Source organism: Octodon degus, unplaced genomic scaffold, assembly GCF_000260255.1.
Source record: "Octodon degus isolate 3935 unplaced genomic scaffold, OctDeg1.0 scaffold00107, whole genome shotgun sequence".
In the NCBI taxonomy this organism is placed as follows: Eukaryota; Metazoa; Chordata; class Mammalia; order Rodentia; family Octodontidae; genus Octodon; species Octodon degus.
In genome coordinates this window covers 3,150,556-3,170,653 of record NW_004524683.1, presented here as the reverse complement: position 1 = coordinate 3,170,653, position 20,098 = coordinate 3,150,556, and the positions used below count along the sequence as shown (strand labels likewise).

At 33.9% G+C, this 20,098-nt stretch overlaps 1 protein-coding gene across 1 annotated transcript in view; it reads right to left on the bottom strand.

Moving 5' to 3' along the window:
* Faf1 (Fas associated factor 1) overlaps positions 1–20,098 on the bottom strand; it is a 424,408-nt gene that overhangs the window by 237,385 nt on the left and 166,925 nt on the right. The window contains exon 7 of the mRNA XM_004639141.1: positions 3,538–3,643. Coding sequence (XP_004639198.1) covers positions 3,538–3,643 — 106 coding nt within the window. The remainder of the gene's footprint in view (positions 1–3,537; positions 3,644–20,098) is intronic.

Here is a 20,098-nt window from a genome sequence, read left to right as displayed (position 1 = left end):
ATCCTTTTCCACACCTGGGTTTGGGATTTGCAGAAGGCAAATCAATCTTTTTCCCCTCCTATTTTAAGTTCAATCCAAGTACATCTGAAACTATAGATCTTTAATAGTACTAGAATTACTTGAATATGTACAATTAACTGCTAAAAATCTGAAATCTCAGTGTAAAAAAAATGATTAAAATAAGGTACACATGTTTAAATTTTTGAGGAAATTCAGCATTTCAAAGTGTGACAAGTAGCTAATTTAAGATCCCAAAAGATAGACTGTCATAGACTTGTTGTCATAGTATATTTAAACTGTCACAAAATTACCATCATATTATTTATTTTTTATAAGCTGTTTTATCAAATGGAAAAGACAAAGGACTTTTCTTCTTATGATCACATGCAACTCTTTATTTTTATTCGAATACTGCCTTCTCAAATAGGAGGCTAATATAAGTAGAAGAATTTGTTGAAAACTTAAAGCAGAAAAAAAAAATCAAAATCAAAAACCTCAGTAACTAACTAGTCTGAATTAAAATCTGGAGCACCCAAAGGACAGAAGTCGTGCATCGTAAGGCAGCAGACCACAGAGTCGGCACAGAGTCAGAATGAACAAACACTTGTACAACCATGGGTTTATCCAGCACTAACTTGCATAAACATATGGTCACTGAAGAATTTATTCAAAATGCAGACTGCATCTTGGTTCTATTATCTAATTTGCTATTTTGAAAAATGTATTTTGTCCAAGCAGTTGAAATCAGTAAAATTTTAATCTTATTTAACAAAAATTATCTTTGGGGTGAAAAAAATTATAAAAGCTTTATTTTAAAAATCCAAGACTTTCACCTAGAATATAAAAATAATACACTACACTTTTAAAAATGATCAAAGATATTTCTTTTAAATTTCTTCCTTGTTCTCAATGTGTTATACTGGTTAAAATTAATTTGTGGGTTTAATACTAAAAAGAGATTGCTGAAATTAATGACAAAGATTAATTTACAATATAAGATTGATAGCACTACATTTGCACAGCAACAATAAAAACTGTACAACTTATATGACTGCAAATTTCAGGATTGTGTTTTTAAATACAACACAATTAGTGCAATTAAACTGAAATTTAGTCATACAATAATAAAGAATAAGATGTACTTAAGTATACATCTTAAGTATAAGATGTACCTTTCCTAGTCTTTAAGCTACCCCATCCCACAGTGATCCACAAACTGAAGAGCAAAAGTCAGCAGTAGGTCTACAGAGGTGATCCTAACTCTTTTTCTCCATATTCTTTTTCTAAGTTGTGCAAAATAAAATAGCCCACATGGACCTATCTACTAACAGAAAAGTATTAGAAACAACTGCTTTAATTTTTTCTTAGCAACTAATATTTCAAAATATTATATAAAAATAACTTCTGAAAAAGAAGAAACTCTTGCCAAGAAATACATAAGGGTATCTATCTTTCGAAAAATATTTTGGGAGTATTTTTCAAAGGACAAAAAATGGTAGGAAAAAGATTTACTGTTTTCAAGTCTTTGAAGCTTAAAATTTATTTGATAATCTAAATACTATGCCACAGGGAACAGTTTCAGCCAACTGTGGCACACTATGGCACATTTACAGAATTTTAAATATTTCTTTTAATAATTGATGTAGTCATTTTGAATCATTCTGCATAGGATATCAGGTGTGAGCAGATTGCATTAACGCTGCTTAAACATTTCAACTTGTCAGTATGGCCAACTCGATTTCGGAAATATTTGCAGTATTTTCCCATCGAAACAGTAATAAAGGCAAAATAAATATATGCCACTACTTTATAATCACCGAACATTAATGAATATTTTATGTCTTTTTAAATCTCCCTGTTTAATTTAAAAGGGTGAAATTAAGTCTCCTCCCTGCAATATGCCAATTATCTGTAAATCAAACAATAACTTGGCCATTATGCTCCTTTTTGTTAATATAAGAGAAGCTATTTGAAAACACTGAATGGTATTTTTAGGCTATCAGCTTAATAGTCCTTTCTGCCCTCTTGTGGGAGAATGTTGAAACATACCCAAGATAGAGAAATCCAAGAGTTTTTATAAAAATGAAAACTTTAGCTATGAAAATTCCAAAGAGAAAGAAAAATTAGTCTTTATTCTTTAGTAATTATACTATTCAATTTAAAAAGGCAAATCAACAAAACAATAATTTATCTCTTATTTTGTATTACTGATTAAGCTGGAGTTATTTTGAAACCTAATTTCACTGCTAAATTAAACTACATATATAATTTGGATATTACTATTATATTTACCCTGTAATAACTCTGATAGAACCATAGTAAAAATTTTTATAATGTAAAAACAAAAATGATATTAAAACTTTAAATTTAAAGCAAAGCACACAAAAAGCACAAAATACAAATTTTAAGATTTAAAAATAAAATGCCAATTCATGCACACTAAAATCCTGAAAAAATTCAAAGTAAGTAAAACTATGATTCAATTTAGAAGTCAGGCAAAATGTTAAATGCTTTAGTTACCATTAGTAAGTAACCAATGGGGGGGAAGCAATGAATTAATTATGTAAAACTTAGATAAAATTCATTGACAAAACATAAGATATTGAAAACATCAATAATCTAGCCATTACTGAGACAATTCACATACTTGTAAAAAAAAAAAAAAAAGGTAAGACTAACATCAAGATGACATTAATAATTATTTTAAGCAATATAGTCTAAGAGAAAATTATCAAAGAATCCAAGATTAATAATCTATGATTGTTTCATTAAAAATTAACAGACAAAATATGATTGTTGCTTCATAAGTTATGTGGAGTAATATAACACAGTAACTGTACCAGTGTTTCTAAATACACAAGTTCTGTCACAGCCTTAAATGTTCTATCCTCTATGGAGATGAATTATTGGCTCTTAGGTGGGTGGGGCCAAAGGCATCCTTAGAAGGTACCTCATGTCTCTTGGGACAGGTTCTATTTTGAAACAGTGGCCTATCTTGGACAATCGAAGACAACATTGATAAACATATTCTTCTCAGATATTCAGAACTGAATGGGGGTCTCCAACAACACATACAAATACTGTCCAATGGTAAGATTGGGCTCTTTTAAAATACCCTCCTCACATTCCTTTCAGAAACAGAAGAACATACAATACAAATACATAATATATCTGAGAGTAACTTTTAAAATGAGATATAAAGATTATCCAAAATGAATGTTGCTAATAATTTCTAAATTATTATTTTGGATGATTCCTCTAAAACTATGAAATACATGATAATGTATTATTCTTAAACCAGGTTGTAGTAGACTGGTTTAAAAATTATCAAGAACTCCAATTTATCATATCTATCTTTCTAGGTCAAGTCATTTAGTGTGTCTACAGTAATCACTGATGCTCTGGTTAATTAAAATTAAGAATTTAATAATGAAACATAAAGAGAGTTTCCAACCAGAAGAGATAAGCCCTCTTTAACAGGGTCAACATTAGCTATAATGAGCTACCTTTATTCCTTAGCTGTGAGACATAACTCACCTCTTGAATGGTACTGCTTCCTGAGAAGTTCAGGTTGTACTCCCGCTGGACTTCTCGGTGGGTGATGATCAGCATGAAGTTTTGATTTAATGACTCCTGCAGGGCACTGAAAGGGTTGAAAGAAAAACAAGAAACTCAGAGATGAACAAGTTCTAGCTTGCTTTACAGCTAGCTGCAAAAACCCCAGGAGTACCCTAACCTCCACACAGGCATGTCCGGGCCCAATGTTATCATCTTTGCAGCTCATAAAGGCAAGAGAGCATGCTGAGAACAACCAAGGGGAGCTAACCTGTTAACTCCTTCTCAACCAAGCTGTTTTCAACTTCAACCCTAAACACTCTGCATATGTATAACTTTCCACAAGTCATATGTTAATTTCCTCCAAAAGAACTATCAATTTTATCAATTTCCAATATGCTACTAAAATGTACACTTTTATTCAATTATAAGTGAAACAGCTGTTCTAAAAGTATGAAACTATTGTTTATATTCATGAAGTATATAAGAATAGAAACACAATTTCAGCCAAAATTCAGAAGATAATATAAATCTACAGAACTTTCATTGTTAAACTAAAACTCCTTCAAAATAATTGTACTTTCACTTAGGACTCAGCAATATACAAAATTTAGAAGTTGGAGAATTCAGACCAACATATTTTAAATTCTATGCCAAAACCTTCAAAATTAGAAATGCATCAGAACCACAAAGAACACACGGAAACAGCCACACACATTATGAAACATGTCACTATTCTATTTTTTAATCAATTTTAAGAAACACTATTTTTATCAATAATAAAAATTAGAATCTACCACTAATGTACCTGAATAACCCATACTGCTGCCTTAAAGTATAATTCAGATATGCCCATAGCATTAGGGAAATATTCAGGGTGTACTAAATCAAACCACTTTTGCCAATCTATAGCTATGTGATAAACATATACACAACACAAAGATTAAAATTAGCAACACTGTCCTATTGCTTTAATAAAGTTCACAGGTTAATTACAGACTAAGAATATGTATGTATCATGAACAGTTACTAATCAAAACCAAAGCAAATCATACTTGATTAAAATAGGCTCTTCTGAGGCCAAGAACTTTGTCACTGCAGCCTTACGCTTTAGGCATATGCCAGGTACTGCATATTTGCTGAATAATGAACAAAATGAATTGCCAGAAGGTGAGAATCTTGTTTATTTTTGTATCTCACACAGCAATGTTATCTTCTGAAAACCTACCACTGGAGTTAAGACTTTGATTCATTTATTGATCAACATTAACTCAATGCTCTGCATTATTTCAGATGCTAAGGAAACCAATTCAAATAAAAATACATGATTCTTCTCCAAGAAAAACTAACAGTCCTAGCAAACAAATACATAAACAATCATAGTATAACATAGTATGTACAGAGAAAGTGAAAGACAAGTATAATGAAAATAAAGAAGAAAATGCATAACAAATTAGGGGAAACCATCAGTGAAATTACAAAACGAAAAAGGAGGACGTTAAGAGTTTGCCACTTAGAAGGAATAAGAGTTTTTCATTTTGTTTGGGGGAACAGAGGAGGGCAGAACTTTTTACACAAGAAAATAAATGGGAAGATATGTTCATTCACTTACTAGGCACCTACCTATGTGATGACACTATTCTAGTTGCTTGGTAAACAGCAGTAAGAAAACCATAATTCATGCTTCGTGAAACTTACATTCTAATGAAAGAGACAAAGATAATTTAAGTACTGTGAAGAAAATTAAACTGAATTGATTATAACATACAAGATAACAGAAGATTAAGGCAATTACTTTCAACAGAACAGTAGAAGGCATCTCAGAGGAAGTGACATAAAAGTTGAGGCTAGTGTGATGATAAAAAGATCAGAAGTCCAATCATATAGGTCCTTATAGTAATTGTGAAGGAAAATCACTGGAAAATGATAAGTGCTGACAGATTCACATTTATACAAGATTACTCTCGCTGTTCTACCTACACTGAAAAAATAACAGAAAAAATAAAGAGGAAGATAAGACTCAGCTGGTGACAAATTCAGAAGAAAAAATGGTAGCTTGGACTAGGATGTTAGAGGTACATATGGTGAGGAGTTGTAAACTTCAGAATTCATTTGAGAGGTAGAAGCTAGACAGTTTATTGCTAGAAAATGAGAAAAAAAAATATAACCCCAAGGATTTTGGCCTCAGCAAACAAAAGAACACAATGTAATTTAACAAAGAAACCTCAATGGGGAAATTAAGAGTAAAGTCTTAGATACGTTAAGTTGCAACGCTTATTAGAGATCTAAGAAGAAATGTTACATAGTTGAATATAAGAGTCAAAAGGTAAGTAAGAAAACCTCAGAGCACTGCAGGCAGTATTTAAGACTTCGAGACCAAAACAAATCACTTAGGGAAATACCTTACCTAGAGAAAAGCAAAGGGCCTAAGGTGGGCTGGGGTACTCTAATCATTTGAAATCAAGTAAAGAGAAAGGAGTCACTTTAAGGGAGACTGACAGATGAGAAAAAAAATTAAGTCTACTGTAAGAGAAATAACTTTTGATTAGGAGGGCTATGGCAATTATGCTAAAAGCTACTGAGAACTTAAGTGCTGTGAGGTCTCAGTGGTTGACTGCTTGCTGGTATGTGTGAGACCCTGGGAGGTCAATCCTTGGCTCAGAGGGAGAAAAGTACAGTAAGGCCAGAAAAATGACCATGTTTAACCAACAGAAAAATGTTCAATGTAACTACAATAAAGGGTATCGGAGGGAAGGATAGAAGCAAAGAAGGCTCAAACATGAGGCCCAATGGGTTTCTAAAATATCCAAGTGAAATATATATGTGTGGTTGAAGTGATGCATAACAGAGAGCCTGCTCAAAGTGTCACAGCCCTTCACAAACATCTCACAACTATTCTCTGAAATTAGGCTTTTGTTCTACAACTAGAAGGACTTCCTTAAATGTCAAAAAAAAAAAAAAAAAAAAGAGAGAGAGAGAGAGAAAAGAAAGAAACCACACATTCAGTCTGTATGTTCTCATCCTCCTACTCCCCTCCATATACCAAATGGCTTTCAGCGCATCATTCAGGCCAAACACTCGTATTTACTATTGACCTCATCTTCTCCTCTGAATTTCTACACTACATATTTTATCACTTCATTAAAGCACGCCTTTTATGATCTTCTTTGTTTCAAGTGAGGAAGTCTTAAATCCAAGATGTTTTTGAAGGCAACTATGTTATTATTCATTAGTATCACCACTGTCAATTAGAATACTAGAATGTGATTCAATTTAATCCCTTAGTAGATTGATGGTATAGTTTTTGCAAATTATTAAGTGCAGATAACTAGTGACTCTCCTTTTCTTATCCTGCCCAAGCTATTATATTACTCTGAACTATGGTTCAGAAAAGTTAAGTAATTGCCCAAGCTCACGAAACTATAGAGAATGGAATACAATTTATAACATATTTATTTCTACACTCTTTAAATGAAGCCTCCTTTTTCCCACAAAGTTGGACTGCTCGGGGAATACAAGATGAGTAAGATATTTGCCTGCTAGAAGTTCAACATTAATTTGTACATTCTCTAATTATCTGACTCATATTATTTAGAATAATACAGGAACAAAAGACATAATCACTGACCTCAAGATAAACTATTCATAGGTTCAAATAACTAGATGTGAGAACAGGGAGAAGGGAGAGTGCTATAAAGTACTACAAAGAAGAAAGAGGATTTTGACAATCAGATATAAGGAGGATGATTTCTGACAATGACTTGAACAGAAATGGAAATTGGAGAATATAAGGAAAGGCACAAAAAGTGGTGAAGAAATGTAATAACCTTAAGAAAGGTTTGTATTAGAGAAAAATCTGAAAGACCTATTATGAAAAGCTTCTAATGACAGACTAAAGATCTCAGTTCCAGAAAACTTGATCATTATATAGGTTCACCTTTATCTTTACATACGCATCTATATATATGTTTAATATTCCTAGTGCTTGCTTTCATTTGCAGTGGCTTGGATAGGTTTGTTCTTGACTAGCAGATTTCTGCTACAACTTTGCAAACTCGTTTGCTAAGATCACCATCAACTGTCAGACTTTGAGAAGAACAAAAATTTAGTCTAGTTCTCTAATTCCTATATAGGTGTGGGGACGATACACTGGAAGGTTAAAGAGCTGACAGATATGTAGGAAGGAGGCTTAAAATGCACCAGACTCAAAGAGCCAGATCTACTAGGGCTAGTTGTTTGACCTTCACAAGTAAATCATTCAATAACATTTATTGAATGTCTACCATGTATAAGACCCTATTTTAAGCATGAAACTACTCTAAATTCTGTTGCTTTTTTTGGAAAAAAATAATTCTTCCTTCATAGTTATGAATAATAAAAAGCCAAGCAATTTTATTGCATATGGGGTTTTTTATATAAAATGACCCATTATAACTTACTGAAAATATAACAATTTTGAGGGATACCTATATTTTTTCAGTCTTATAATGACAACAAAAAGATGTACACAGCACTTATGTGGTGGAAGTTTATGCAGACAAAATTTTGTTAACACTGGGTATAAATGTATTTTATGTTTAATTTATCCAGACTAATAGTACTGTTTTGTTATAGGTCTTATTAGGCGTTGATCTACCACATACATGATGTTAGTGAGACTAGTTTGTTTGGAGGAACAAATAAGGGTATTATCTTTACTTCAGATCCTAATCTGATCCATTCAAATAGTTATTAACAACAATATCTAGTCCCAAACAACAATGGATAGCCCTAAATGGCATGTATCAGGCATTAAGAGCTTCATGTCAACTTTATGAAGTTATTATTTCTTTTTTACAGATTAAAAAAACTGATGTCACATTACTTAACATAATGAAATAAAGTAAGTAGAAGTTTACAAGTCTTACTCCAATGATTATATTGCCCTCCAGGTTCCAAGAAAGTAAACCCAGTTAAGAATGTATTTCTGCCTTCATTGAGTTTACTGAGGGATTAACAGACCAGCATCCTATAATTCACATACAGTGCTATGTGCTAAGAACTCTAACACCAGCTTTCCTAAGGAACTATAGAAACAAAAGAGTATCTAAATTAGACAGGAGGAGCCCAGGGATATAGCTCAGTGGCACACTGCCTGCCTAGCAAGAGTAAGGTCCAGAGTTCAATTCCTGGTACTAAAAAAATAAAATAAAATAAAAATAAATGAGACTGTGAATGCTTCCCACAGAAACTAGCATATGAACTGTGTGTGTGTGTGTGTGTGTGTGTGTGTGTGTGTGTGCTTACAAAGACTTTATTGGCAAATCTTAACTGCTAAGTCTAAAGGAATAAGCAAAAAATAAAATATAAATGAGAATAATAATAAAGAAATGAGCTAATACAATGTTGGGACTTTGCTGCATCCAGGAGCAAATATCTCTCTACTAGTGTAAGAGGCTAGTAAGGAGAGTCTGCCATAGTTAGGCCATCTTGAAGTATTCAGTCCCATTCAAGACGCAAAGTCATTCACCCTACTTCAACCTTTGATTTTTAGAGTCTAAGAATTTTCAACCAAAATACTTATTTCAGAAATAATGTAATATACCTGGAACTGGTGGTGGTGTATGCCTGTAATCCTAGCAATAGGGAGGCCAAGGCAGGAGAATTGCTGGATGTTTGAGGCCAGCCTGGGTTACACAATGAATTCAAGGCCAGTCTGAACTACAGGGCAGGAAGAGACACTGAAGCAAAGAAAGACAGACAAAGAGAGCTAGTCTATCTCATTAAACTGCCAATACTGGCCTTCAACATGACATCCTACTGCCTCAGCCTCCCTGAGTGCTGGGATTATAAATATGTGCCATCACAACTCACTGTTTTTCTTTTAAATGGCATGTTTTCTCATCAACTGACAGAGGTAAAAAGTGTAAAAGCAATGTAGAAACTTTTTCAAAGCAGCATGAGGTTTAACTCAATGCAACACATATTTACATGAACAGAACATGTACTCTCCTTATTTTTAATTTTTTCTCCATTATAATTTTCCACTGAGATATTAACATTTACCAGCAAAGATATGGCTTGACTTCTACAAGCAGATAAGGGGGTCATCAAAACTAACAGTCCTTGTTCTGCCTTCAGAAGCAGATTGAAATTGATGTTTAAAATGTAATCAAAATCATATACTAGGTTCTGTTGTCAGTATTTGCAACAAAATGAAACAAAAAGAGCTAACAGCATTAAGTTCTTAGTAGGAACCCTGAGCACTGGACATTTTATACATAGAGGATCTCCTAATTTGTCTAATAGGTTTTTTTTATTTATTTTTTAAGTAAGTATGAGGGCTGGCCCAAAAAGCCTGGGCTCAAGCAACCCTCCTGTCTCAGCTTTGTAAGCAGATGGAACTACAAGGACAAACCATATAGCAGGTTAGTTTCTTAATTTTAAAACTGGAAGAAATCAGGTAGCATGTAACATAGGGAAATCTAAAAACAAAAAGATAACCATTCACTACAATTCTCAGTATAACTCAGAATCAACATTGAAGCCGTCCACACAGCTTCAGAAATAATTTGAGTAAACAGCTACTCTCTTCTTTGTCCACAAGTTTTGGGCTTCCACTGTTCTTATTAGCAGGATAACATATATTACCTGGAAAGATGACATTCTAATTTAACTATGAATATTTATCAAGAACATAGTATGTCAACTACCTGCCTCCTAATGTCAATGTAATTTTAAATTAATGACTTAATTTATACATTTTACATTCACTTCTACTTTTTAGTAAGGAAAATTATGTATGAAAAGCTTTAATACTAACCCCAATTAAGTAAAACTGAAGCCAAGTACAGGCATTTCTGTACATGAAAATAAAAACATATTATTAGCACTCATATGTCAAGCATGATAATACCAAGAACACTGAGAAAATACATATAATAGTTCAGTCTGTATCATCTTGACTGAACTAATTTCTTATTTGGAGAAGACTTTAACAGGTCAGGAAAAAGTTTAACGGTATTTAATACATGCAATGTAGTGATATTTTTAAGGTTAAGGCTACATTACAGTAGAAAAACTGTCATTTTAGTTACCAAGTAGCTAGAATTCTGTCATTAACTCTTGAAGAATAAAGAAGAATGGCTCCCTTCCAGCAGCAAGCCCATTTCATAGAGTAGCATGTTCATAAGGGAAGGTATCTTGAAACAAGGATAACAATATGAACTGAAAGATTTTCTTTAACTCAATTCCTCAAATACTGAATTCCTTTTGAAAGTCTGTCTATAGATTTGGCCAGTGTGGTACCGATTAAAACATTACAGTTCTAAGGGAGGAATTCACTATTATAAAGCATAAATTCATCAAAATTAAGCAACAAGACTAAGAGAGATAAATTAAAGCTTAGACTTTAAGATTGTTACAAACTTAAGTTTGTGTTCTTCCCCAAAATTCATATGTTGAGCTTTGAATTTACACTAATAATTTATTACACTAATAATGATATTATTTGGAAATGTGTCCTCTAAGATTTAATTAAGTTTAGATAAGGTTATGAGGCTGAGTCTTGTGATAGGATTACTTTTCTTGAGGCAGGATTGTAGGGTTCAAGACCAGCCTGGGCTACTAAGAGAGCTCAAGGCCAGGCTGAACTGCACAGTGAGACCTTTTCTCAAAATATAAATAAATAAATAAAGTCAGACTGAGAGAGACCACCAGCTCCTCCTTCTACCAAGTGATAACACTGCAAGAAGGCAGCCAAGCCAGGATAAGTACTCTCACGAGGAAATCAATCTGCTGGCACCCTGATCCTGGCACCATGGAATTCACCCAGCCTCTGGAACTATAAGAAACATGCCTGTTGTATTAGTCAGTCCATCTATTATATTCTGTTATAGCAGCCTAACATTAGTAATGTAAGAGCTTTTCGAACTTTTGTATTCATACCATTCAAGTAAAAATCTGTCATCCATTTAGTATAGGCTTCTAAACAGAATGCTAACTAACACCTGTACACTCACATCCAAACTGAAATATCAGTCACTAAAATCCAAGGTAGAAAACAATGTTTGTGCTAAAACTCATAGATCCTGGAACCACTTAATAATTGTGCATATGTTGTACATAAATTACATTTCCACTTTAAAAACTCAGCCGTAAGAAACATGCTTAAACAATGTAATAGCCGCACTTTTTCTAACTCAAAGGGCCTAACTATTTATTTGTTTGTTTGTTTATTTATTAATGTATTTGGTTGTTGCAGGGTCTCACTATGCAGCTTGGACCCATAGTGATCCTCCAGCTTTCAGCCTCCCCAGCTCTGGGATTATAGGCGTGCGCCTCTATACCCAGCTCAGCCTGCTCTGGGGAAAAGGGGTGCTGGAACAGCATGTGGTGCTAGGGGATTGAACCTGGCCCTGTGTTTGCCTAAATTTGCCTAAGCAGGCACTTTAGTCTGCTGAGCTATCTCATTGGTCCCGGGACCCAATATTTTTAACTTCAAAAGTACAACACATTTTCTATCAGTATAAATAGGAACCATAGGTTTGCTATCACGGCTGCTTAAATAATACTGTATGCCCACTGACAGTTCTGAGTTGTCAGCAGTAAAATTGTACTGCTTAAATCAATGTTGTATGTATAGTTAAGATGAGTACAGTATTAATGCCAATACTGAGACTAAAAGTATCACTTCATTCCTGCTGTGGTATATGCTGTTTCTTTTCTTTCACTGGTTATTTTAAACAAAACTAATCAATAGAAAATGACTATCTAGTACATTTGCACTACATTTTATTTTTAGAATAGGACCTCATGTTGAAACAAAACTAGTAATTTTTTATATGACTGATTTTTATTATAAGAATGCATATAATTTAGAATAGACTACTGAATTTTTCATTAATACTTTGTAATTTACCTTTCCAAAAGGCACTACATTTTCCCCTTATCTCTTGAATATTTTGTGATCTACAAGGATCTTTTTATCCTTTTAGATACATCAGATTTTAAATTAAAAAACATGACACATGGCAATTTAAATTTCTATTCTAAACTTACAGAGACATACGAGCTCTTGTCAACAAAAGACCAAATTTACTATAATTATAGATTATTTACACTAAAACAAAATAAGAAATCAATATGTAAATGTAATGTTTGTTGTAGCTAATGCAGCCAGCAATGACAGATTAGGTTCAAACAGCAATCAGTTTGAAAATCTGGCACATATGTAAATGAGCTAGGGCCTTGATGTTTACATATGATTGTATTTCATTCAGGATTTTTAAATTGTCTCAGGAACAGCATAAAAATAAAATGTTAATCTTTGCACTATAAATATGACTGAGTTATTATCATAACTGAAACTAGGCTTTGCTCTTGTCCAACTAAACTAACATATAATACTAATAATTCTGAGCTGCAGATGACATCATTCTTAATTAACACTCTGTTACAGTTGTTAACATCCTCTAAGACACCATGTTATCATCACCACAAGTTCTGTAACAATCTTAAAACCACGTTTAACAAAGGTTAGCCTCTTACTTTGCAGCTACTTTTAATTGCTTTCTTTGCTGGCAATTAAATATGTTTAGATAAACAAACGTTTTGTTTCATTCAGTTCCTAATAACATTTTTCATGATAATTTCAAAGTTCTGGTTGCCTTATATCTATAATTACTACTTATCCATATAGTGATATATTTGATTTAAAAATAACCAAAATATGCAAGATTAATAAAAATGTAATTAGTGGTGACAGTGATATATTGGGATCCATAAAGTAGTAACTACACAGCAAAAGTGTTAAAGCATAATTCTATGCATGCGGGAAAAAAAAGAAAAAAATTTTATTTGTAGACACATTGATTTTTGTTTTATGTATTACTGACCAAGTTTCTGACTATCCATTAAATCAATCAGTTCTCCCAGTCATGGAGAATACCTGCAGTTCCTTTTCAAAGTGTGAGCCTAACAAGCTAATCCCAGTAGTCAGTGACCTATCAATAGGCAGTAAACTGTATAAATGGGTTTGGTACACCACTCCAATTAGATGTGTTGTGATCTCCATTGATGCTTTAATTGGGGACATGTTTCTTTTTTCATCCAGAATGAATAACTTTGGAGAAATATTCTCTTCTTAAAATGAGACACCTTTAAGGAGCTCCTTACTGAGAAACATTTACCAAATGATATTTCAAATGTTTGGTACTTTCACAAAGTCTAATAATAATATTCGCTAGAAATAAGTTCAACAGCGATCATGATAATTTATTTAAAATGAATGTCAATGTATTGTTGAGAAATGTCAAGCTATTTTAAGAACCATACATCAAATTATGCATTGTCACATAACACTGTTGATTTGCAATTTTTTTGGCAAATAGGTATTCTTGTAAAAATAAAATATTTTACATCTTTTAGAAGAAAAAATAATTTATTCCAGATATTTACTTGCATATATACTTTTCAGGAAACTATTATTTTATAGGCCACCTAATAGACTGTCATAGTACTAGAACCTTACAGATGAGCAATTATGAGGAAAATACATAAAAAGAAAAGAAAAATCTCTGCCAACTAAACTGTAGCAAATTATTTGCCAATATTAAAAGCATTTAAAATATATTTTTTCCTAGTTTGAGGATAAAAATATGTATTCAGAGCTGAGGACATAGCTCAATGGTAGAGCTCTTGCCTAGCAAGCACCAATTCGGTTCATTCCCCAGGACTTCAAGCAAATAAATTTACTTTGTTCAAAGGAATCCCTTATTGGCAGTCATTCACCTATTCTTGAGTGCTATATCACTTGCGACATCCATTTAAATGGAAACCACTGGTTTGTTGCCACTGCTACACCTACACATGGTAAATGTTTAAATTAAAACAAATTATTACAGTAAAAGACACATTGGCCTTAATTCCCCTCTCAAACAATCTCCTCCCCTTCCCACCACCACAAAACACGCTCATGCCATTTTCTTACCACTGTCTTTTTCTTTTTGGTACTGGTAATTGAACTCAGGAGCTTGGGCTTGCCAGGGAGGTGCAGTTACACACCTCTGAGCTATATCCCCTGTCCTCCTTTTTTGAGACAGTTTCCCTATGCATTTTAAGCTGGCCTTAAATTCACTTTGTAGCCTAGACTGGCCTCAAACTCCCAGCAATCCTCTTCCTTCAGCCTTCCAAGTGCTAGGATTACAAGTATGTGCCACCACACTAGCCTTACCACTTTTTGGAGCAGTTCTGCAAATTTGCTTCTCTGTTTTTATTAGGTGTAATAAAAAAATATGGTAATTACTGCTGCCAAGTGCCATCCAATGAAAAACTCAGGCTTATAAAAACACTACTATATGTCATCAATTGCCTTACTCACTGCATCTAGTACCTTGTGACTTCTTGTTCTTTCTCAGAGTCAAAATAACCATGAAAGATAACTGTTTCGATGCAACTAGAAAGAAGATCCTAGAACTGTTTCAGGAAGTGTTAAGAATTATGGGATAAGTGTGTTTGACAAGAAAAGCAGTGTTCTGAAGGGGATAGCAATGTACCCTATCATGGAATGTAGGAATGTATCTTTTACCATAATATATATATATATATATATTTTTTTTAGCGGAACAAGGATTGAATTCATGCCATAAGCTTCCCAGGGAAGCCCTTATTCTACTAAGCCATCTCCCTGGCCCCAATAAATTATTTTAAATTTAAATCATCATATTTATAGATCATTCTTTGTATGGAACATTTTCTATGTGCCAGTATGCACTGTCTATAATTTATTTCAACATGAGCAAAATAATAATGAGATTTGATGTTGAGAACCACATAGATTGTGACCCTTTGAAGAGCCTTTCAGTTAAAGTCAAAACACTACCTCTAAGATGCTCAAAGGCTCTACGATGAGTGATTTAAAGTTAAGAGCCTTATGAAATCCAAACTCTGGCTCATCTATTAACCAGCTGCCAATGCTCATACATGCTATTTTATTTAATTACACTTGCCCTTCTTCAAACTCCTAGATGGCAAAAATTATCATTTAGCTCGTTGTAAGTAAAGATGCTAAAGCCTCAATAGACTTTAATCTGTTTTCTGTATCTCAGTCCGTCCATCATAAGACTGAATTATATAAATGAGTGCTTTAGCTCATTCAAAGACAATATCATATAGCATTATTTTCATTCTGAGCTCCAGGATGTGAGTTTACTTGTGTTGACAAAGGCCAGCCAGATAGCTCAGCAGACTAATGAGCCTGCGTAGGCCAAGGGCAGCGGCTGGGGTTTGATCCCCAGTGAGCCAAGCCAGCCCTGCCCCAAGGGCCAACTGAGATGGCAACTGAGGCTGGGCATGGTGGGATGCACCTGTAATATCAACGCTTGGGAGGCTGAAAACAGGAGGATCACTATAAGTCTGATCTACATAGTGAGACCGTGTAGAACCTATACCAAATACTTGTATTGACAGAATATAACAAAAACTGAAACAGTCAAGTACAGACAAAAAAGTAAAAATATTACAAGAATTCATACTTGTACAGAGATTGTGACATACTGGAAAAAGAGAAGCAGGATGAGAACCACTTGAAAGCAGCTTCAGAATGTTCTTCTATTAACTGAATCATACCACAGTTCTTAGTTACCTTTTCTCATTTTTATGTTTTTAATACTGGTGATAGAAAAGTGGCTAGGACAGCACAGAACAGGATAAGAGAGGAGGGAATGAGAGGGGGAAAAAAGTACACTCTTTATATGAATATCAATATACCTACTACCCAAAGGATGGTACTTCTTTGCCAGGACAGCAATTAACAGCACAAATAGATGGTTTCAAGAAGCAGACACAGAGGAATACCTCAGTTTTTCTCTTACTCTACAAAGTTGAATGGGCACAGTGGAGTGTACACAAATATAAAGAGTTAGAAGAGACTAACGTTATAAGGAGAATGTGGGGGTGGAGCCTTTCCTGCAGTCTTCTTTCACAAGGAGGATAAAATTTCTGCTCATACTTATTCTCCCCCAGAAAGGAGAGGTATAATAAGAACATTTATAACAGTTTTCACTCATTCTACATTTTCCCACAAAAAGAAAGGCACCAATAAGAATTATTCATAAGACTGTAAGTACTAGTTTAGGTTTCACAGAAGGTAAAAATGAAACAAGCAGCTTCCTCTTCCACTTTCTGTGCACCAATTCACTAAATTCTCTTCCATTTTCTACATAGGTATACGATGGGAAAGAGTTGCCTAAACTACTGCAGCTAGGGTGATGGGGCAGACCTGTTGCATTAATCCATCTGATTCTGAAGACCTGGTCATAACTCTTTATATAGGCCAACAGAAAATATGAGTCCTAAGGTTTAGATCTGGCATGAGAAGTAAAAGACTTCACTGAAGACTAAGCCACATAATCCACTGAGTGTTTGCCTGCATATTAAAGCAAGTTTGTTTTTCAGAATAACTACTGATTTTATAATATAATTAAATGCTAAGTACCCTAGAAGGAAATAAAGGTGAGTGGTGTCATGAATGCCTAAGAGTCTATTTTTAGGTAGTATCAGAGGCCCAGAGCAGAGCAATCTTTCCAAAGTGTTAATAGAGTTGAGCCCAGAACTCCACAATTTTTGTTCACTACTTAACTCCTTTCACAGCATTCACTCAAAACAACAACTAGCAATTCTACATCTGCCTAATTCAAGATTAATATAATTTGTTTCTCACCAGTAATTTTCTAAGAAGGAGGAAAAGCCATCTATTTCAATAGCAGTCATTTACTCAAATAACATAGGCATCCCAATTAGCAACTGGAATTTACACTAGCTTGCAGAAATGGCAACTAGTTCAAAGCTGCAGTTAAGAGCAATTTCAGCTGGGGAGATGGCTCAGTAGAATAAGCACTTCCCTGGCAAGCGCAAGGGCCAGAGTTCAATCCCCAGTTCCACCAAAAAAAAAAAAAAAAAAACTACTTCACAACTCAGAAGCCACATAAGGCCATATGCTGACTAATATGATCAGACATCAACACCATCAGCATATGAAACCATTAAAATGTTAACTGAAACTAAAACCACCACAAAAAGATCAAAGTCCAACAATGAGACTCAATTACTATTTCCAAAAAGGCCAACTATGCACAAGACATATCATATTTTCTGAATAACCTTCCCATAAAAATGAAGAAAATCTGGTTTAATCATTATTTTCTGAAAGCTTTGGTCTATGATTGCAATCAGTGTATTTCTCCATCAAATTCTGTCAAATGTTACTGACCTATACACATAAGTCCACAATTTTCACAACTTGGAAAACTCCTCCAGAGGCTGGGGAGATGGCTCAGTAGAATAAGTGCTTGCCTGGCAAGCACAAGGTCCTGAGTTCAATCCCCAGTTACATCAAAAAAGAAAAAGAAAGAAAGAAAAGAAAAAGAAAAAGAAAGCACTCCTCCAATGCTATTTGCCTCACATTCACTTTTATGTAATATTAATATTCTATACATTTCCTTTAGTTAATATTTGCCTGGGCTTTTTTTTTCTGTCCTTTATATTCTCACTTCTCTGTAATTTATTTTTTTAATTTTTATTCATGTTAATGAGAAAAAAGATAAAATAGCAATAAAACAGTTTCAAAACAGGTTAGCAGGACAGTTACAATAATTAATACATTGCATATTGTTGTCTTTGTAGTAGTTATTCAACGGATAAGATGCAGACATTGTATCTTGTCTAAAATATACTAGTACAAACCTTTCTTCTCACTGAACTAAGAGAAAGTAGCTGTATATCTATCCTAACTATCTTGTGTATGCATTTTTTTTTCACTACAAAATCATCCCTTAATTATATCCCCTTTTTGTTTTGTTTTGTCAGAGATGGATGTTCCATTGCTGTTAGAGAAGCTGTATTTGGAGAAGTTTTTAAAGGACCTTCTCATACTTGATGCCGGTCCAAAGACTATAGGTACTTGAATTCAGCAAAATAACCCAATATAGTAGTCCAATAGTCCATACTAGTAGTAAGTTATCAGCACAACTGGCAATTGTCCAAAGTTGTTGACTTGAGCCTTTTACAGCTCAGCACGTTAACATGACTTTACTTTTTATACTTCATTTTTATACTTTTCTGCTGGATGGTTAAGACCAAGTTAAAGCAAAATCTATATAACTAAAAATGTAACTTTTCCTATCTGATAAGGTCAGTCAAATCCCCTCAGGATTTACCCTGGAACCATGTACAGCACCTTATGGATCCTTCGTCAGTGTCAGCCATCTGGATGAGTCATGGACATTGCTTGACCAATTTGCTCTCTGTGAAAGCCTGAGAGAATATTTTTCTCTCTAGGTGACTCTCCTTAGGCACACTATGCATTGTTGATCAATGGCTTTCCTCTGTGGCCCCATAATCTCCACAAAGAAAATTTGGGATACCACTTAGTTACAGGATGTCACAGCACAGGTTCTCTTATGTCCTGAGTCCTCACTGACTTTGAAGGGCCAGGACCAAAATATTGTCTATCTTTTTAGCCCTTCTATCTGTCTAATTTTTGGCCTGCAAACTTTAGTTGTTAAACATCCAGAAGAGAAACTTAATGATATTATTATCCTATAACAGAGGAAGTTAAGCTTAACATCACTATCTGTCTGAATATCACATACCTTAGACATAAAATGAAACTATTTTCCAACAACCATGAATGTTCTAAAATTTAAATCCCTATAGAATGTTAAAAAACAATTATACATTTTTTACACAGATATTTAGAAATCAAACCATCTTCCACATTGTAGCAGTACAATTCTGTTACATTTTGTTTTTCTTGTCTTTCGTTTACTTTTGTTACCTTTTTTAACACACACCTAAAGAGAGCATAGCAATAATTGATGTGACATTAGAAGCAGTATGCATTTAGAAGACCAAAATGACAGGTACTTTAAGCATGGTTTTCGTATTACACATTGCTGTCTGTAATGTTAGTTCACAGATATCAGCATACAGAGTTAGTCAGGGTGAGAATTCTACCCATTAACTGGTTCTGTCATTTCTTTAATATATCTTTAATAGGAAATCTTATTTGTTTTCTTCTTTATGGAGATTTCCATTATATTTGATTTATTTCTGTTATGTTTGCTATGCTCTTTGTTTTCCTGTACTTCTTACCTACTGGTATATTAACTAAATTTCTCTTTTTTTCTAGAATTATGAAGATTATTTTTCTTTAGTATTTATCTCCTTTAGTTATAATATTTATACATAGTTTTATCTTTTTTTAATGTGGACTAAAGTTAATTAGTATCTTCAGCCTCCTTCAAAAAAAAAAAAAAAAAAAAACCCAGGGCTGGCAAGACAACTCAGCAGACTAAGCACCTGCTTTGGTAAGCACTAGGACCAGGCTTTGATTCCTCATCCCCAACGCATGCCAGCCCCACCCCCAACGCATGCTGAGTTTGTGACTGAGTCTCAGCATGGTGACACACACCTGTAATCCCAGCACTGGGGAGACTAAAAACAGAAGGATCACTATGAGTCCAACCTGCATAATGAAACCCTGTACCTAATACATGGGGATGAG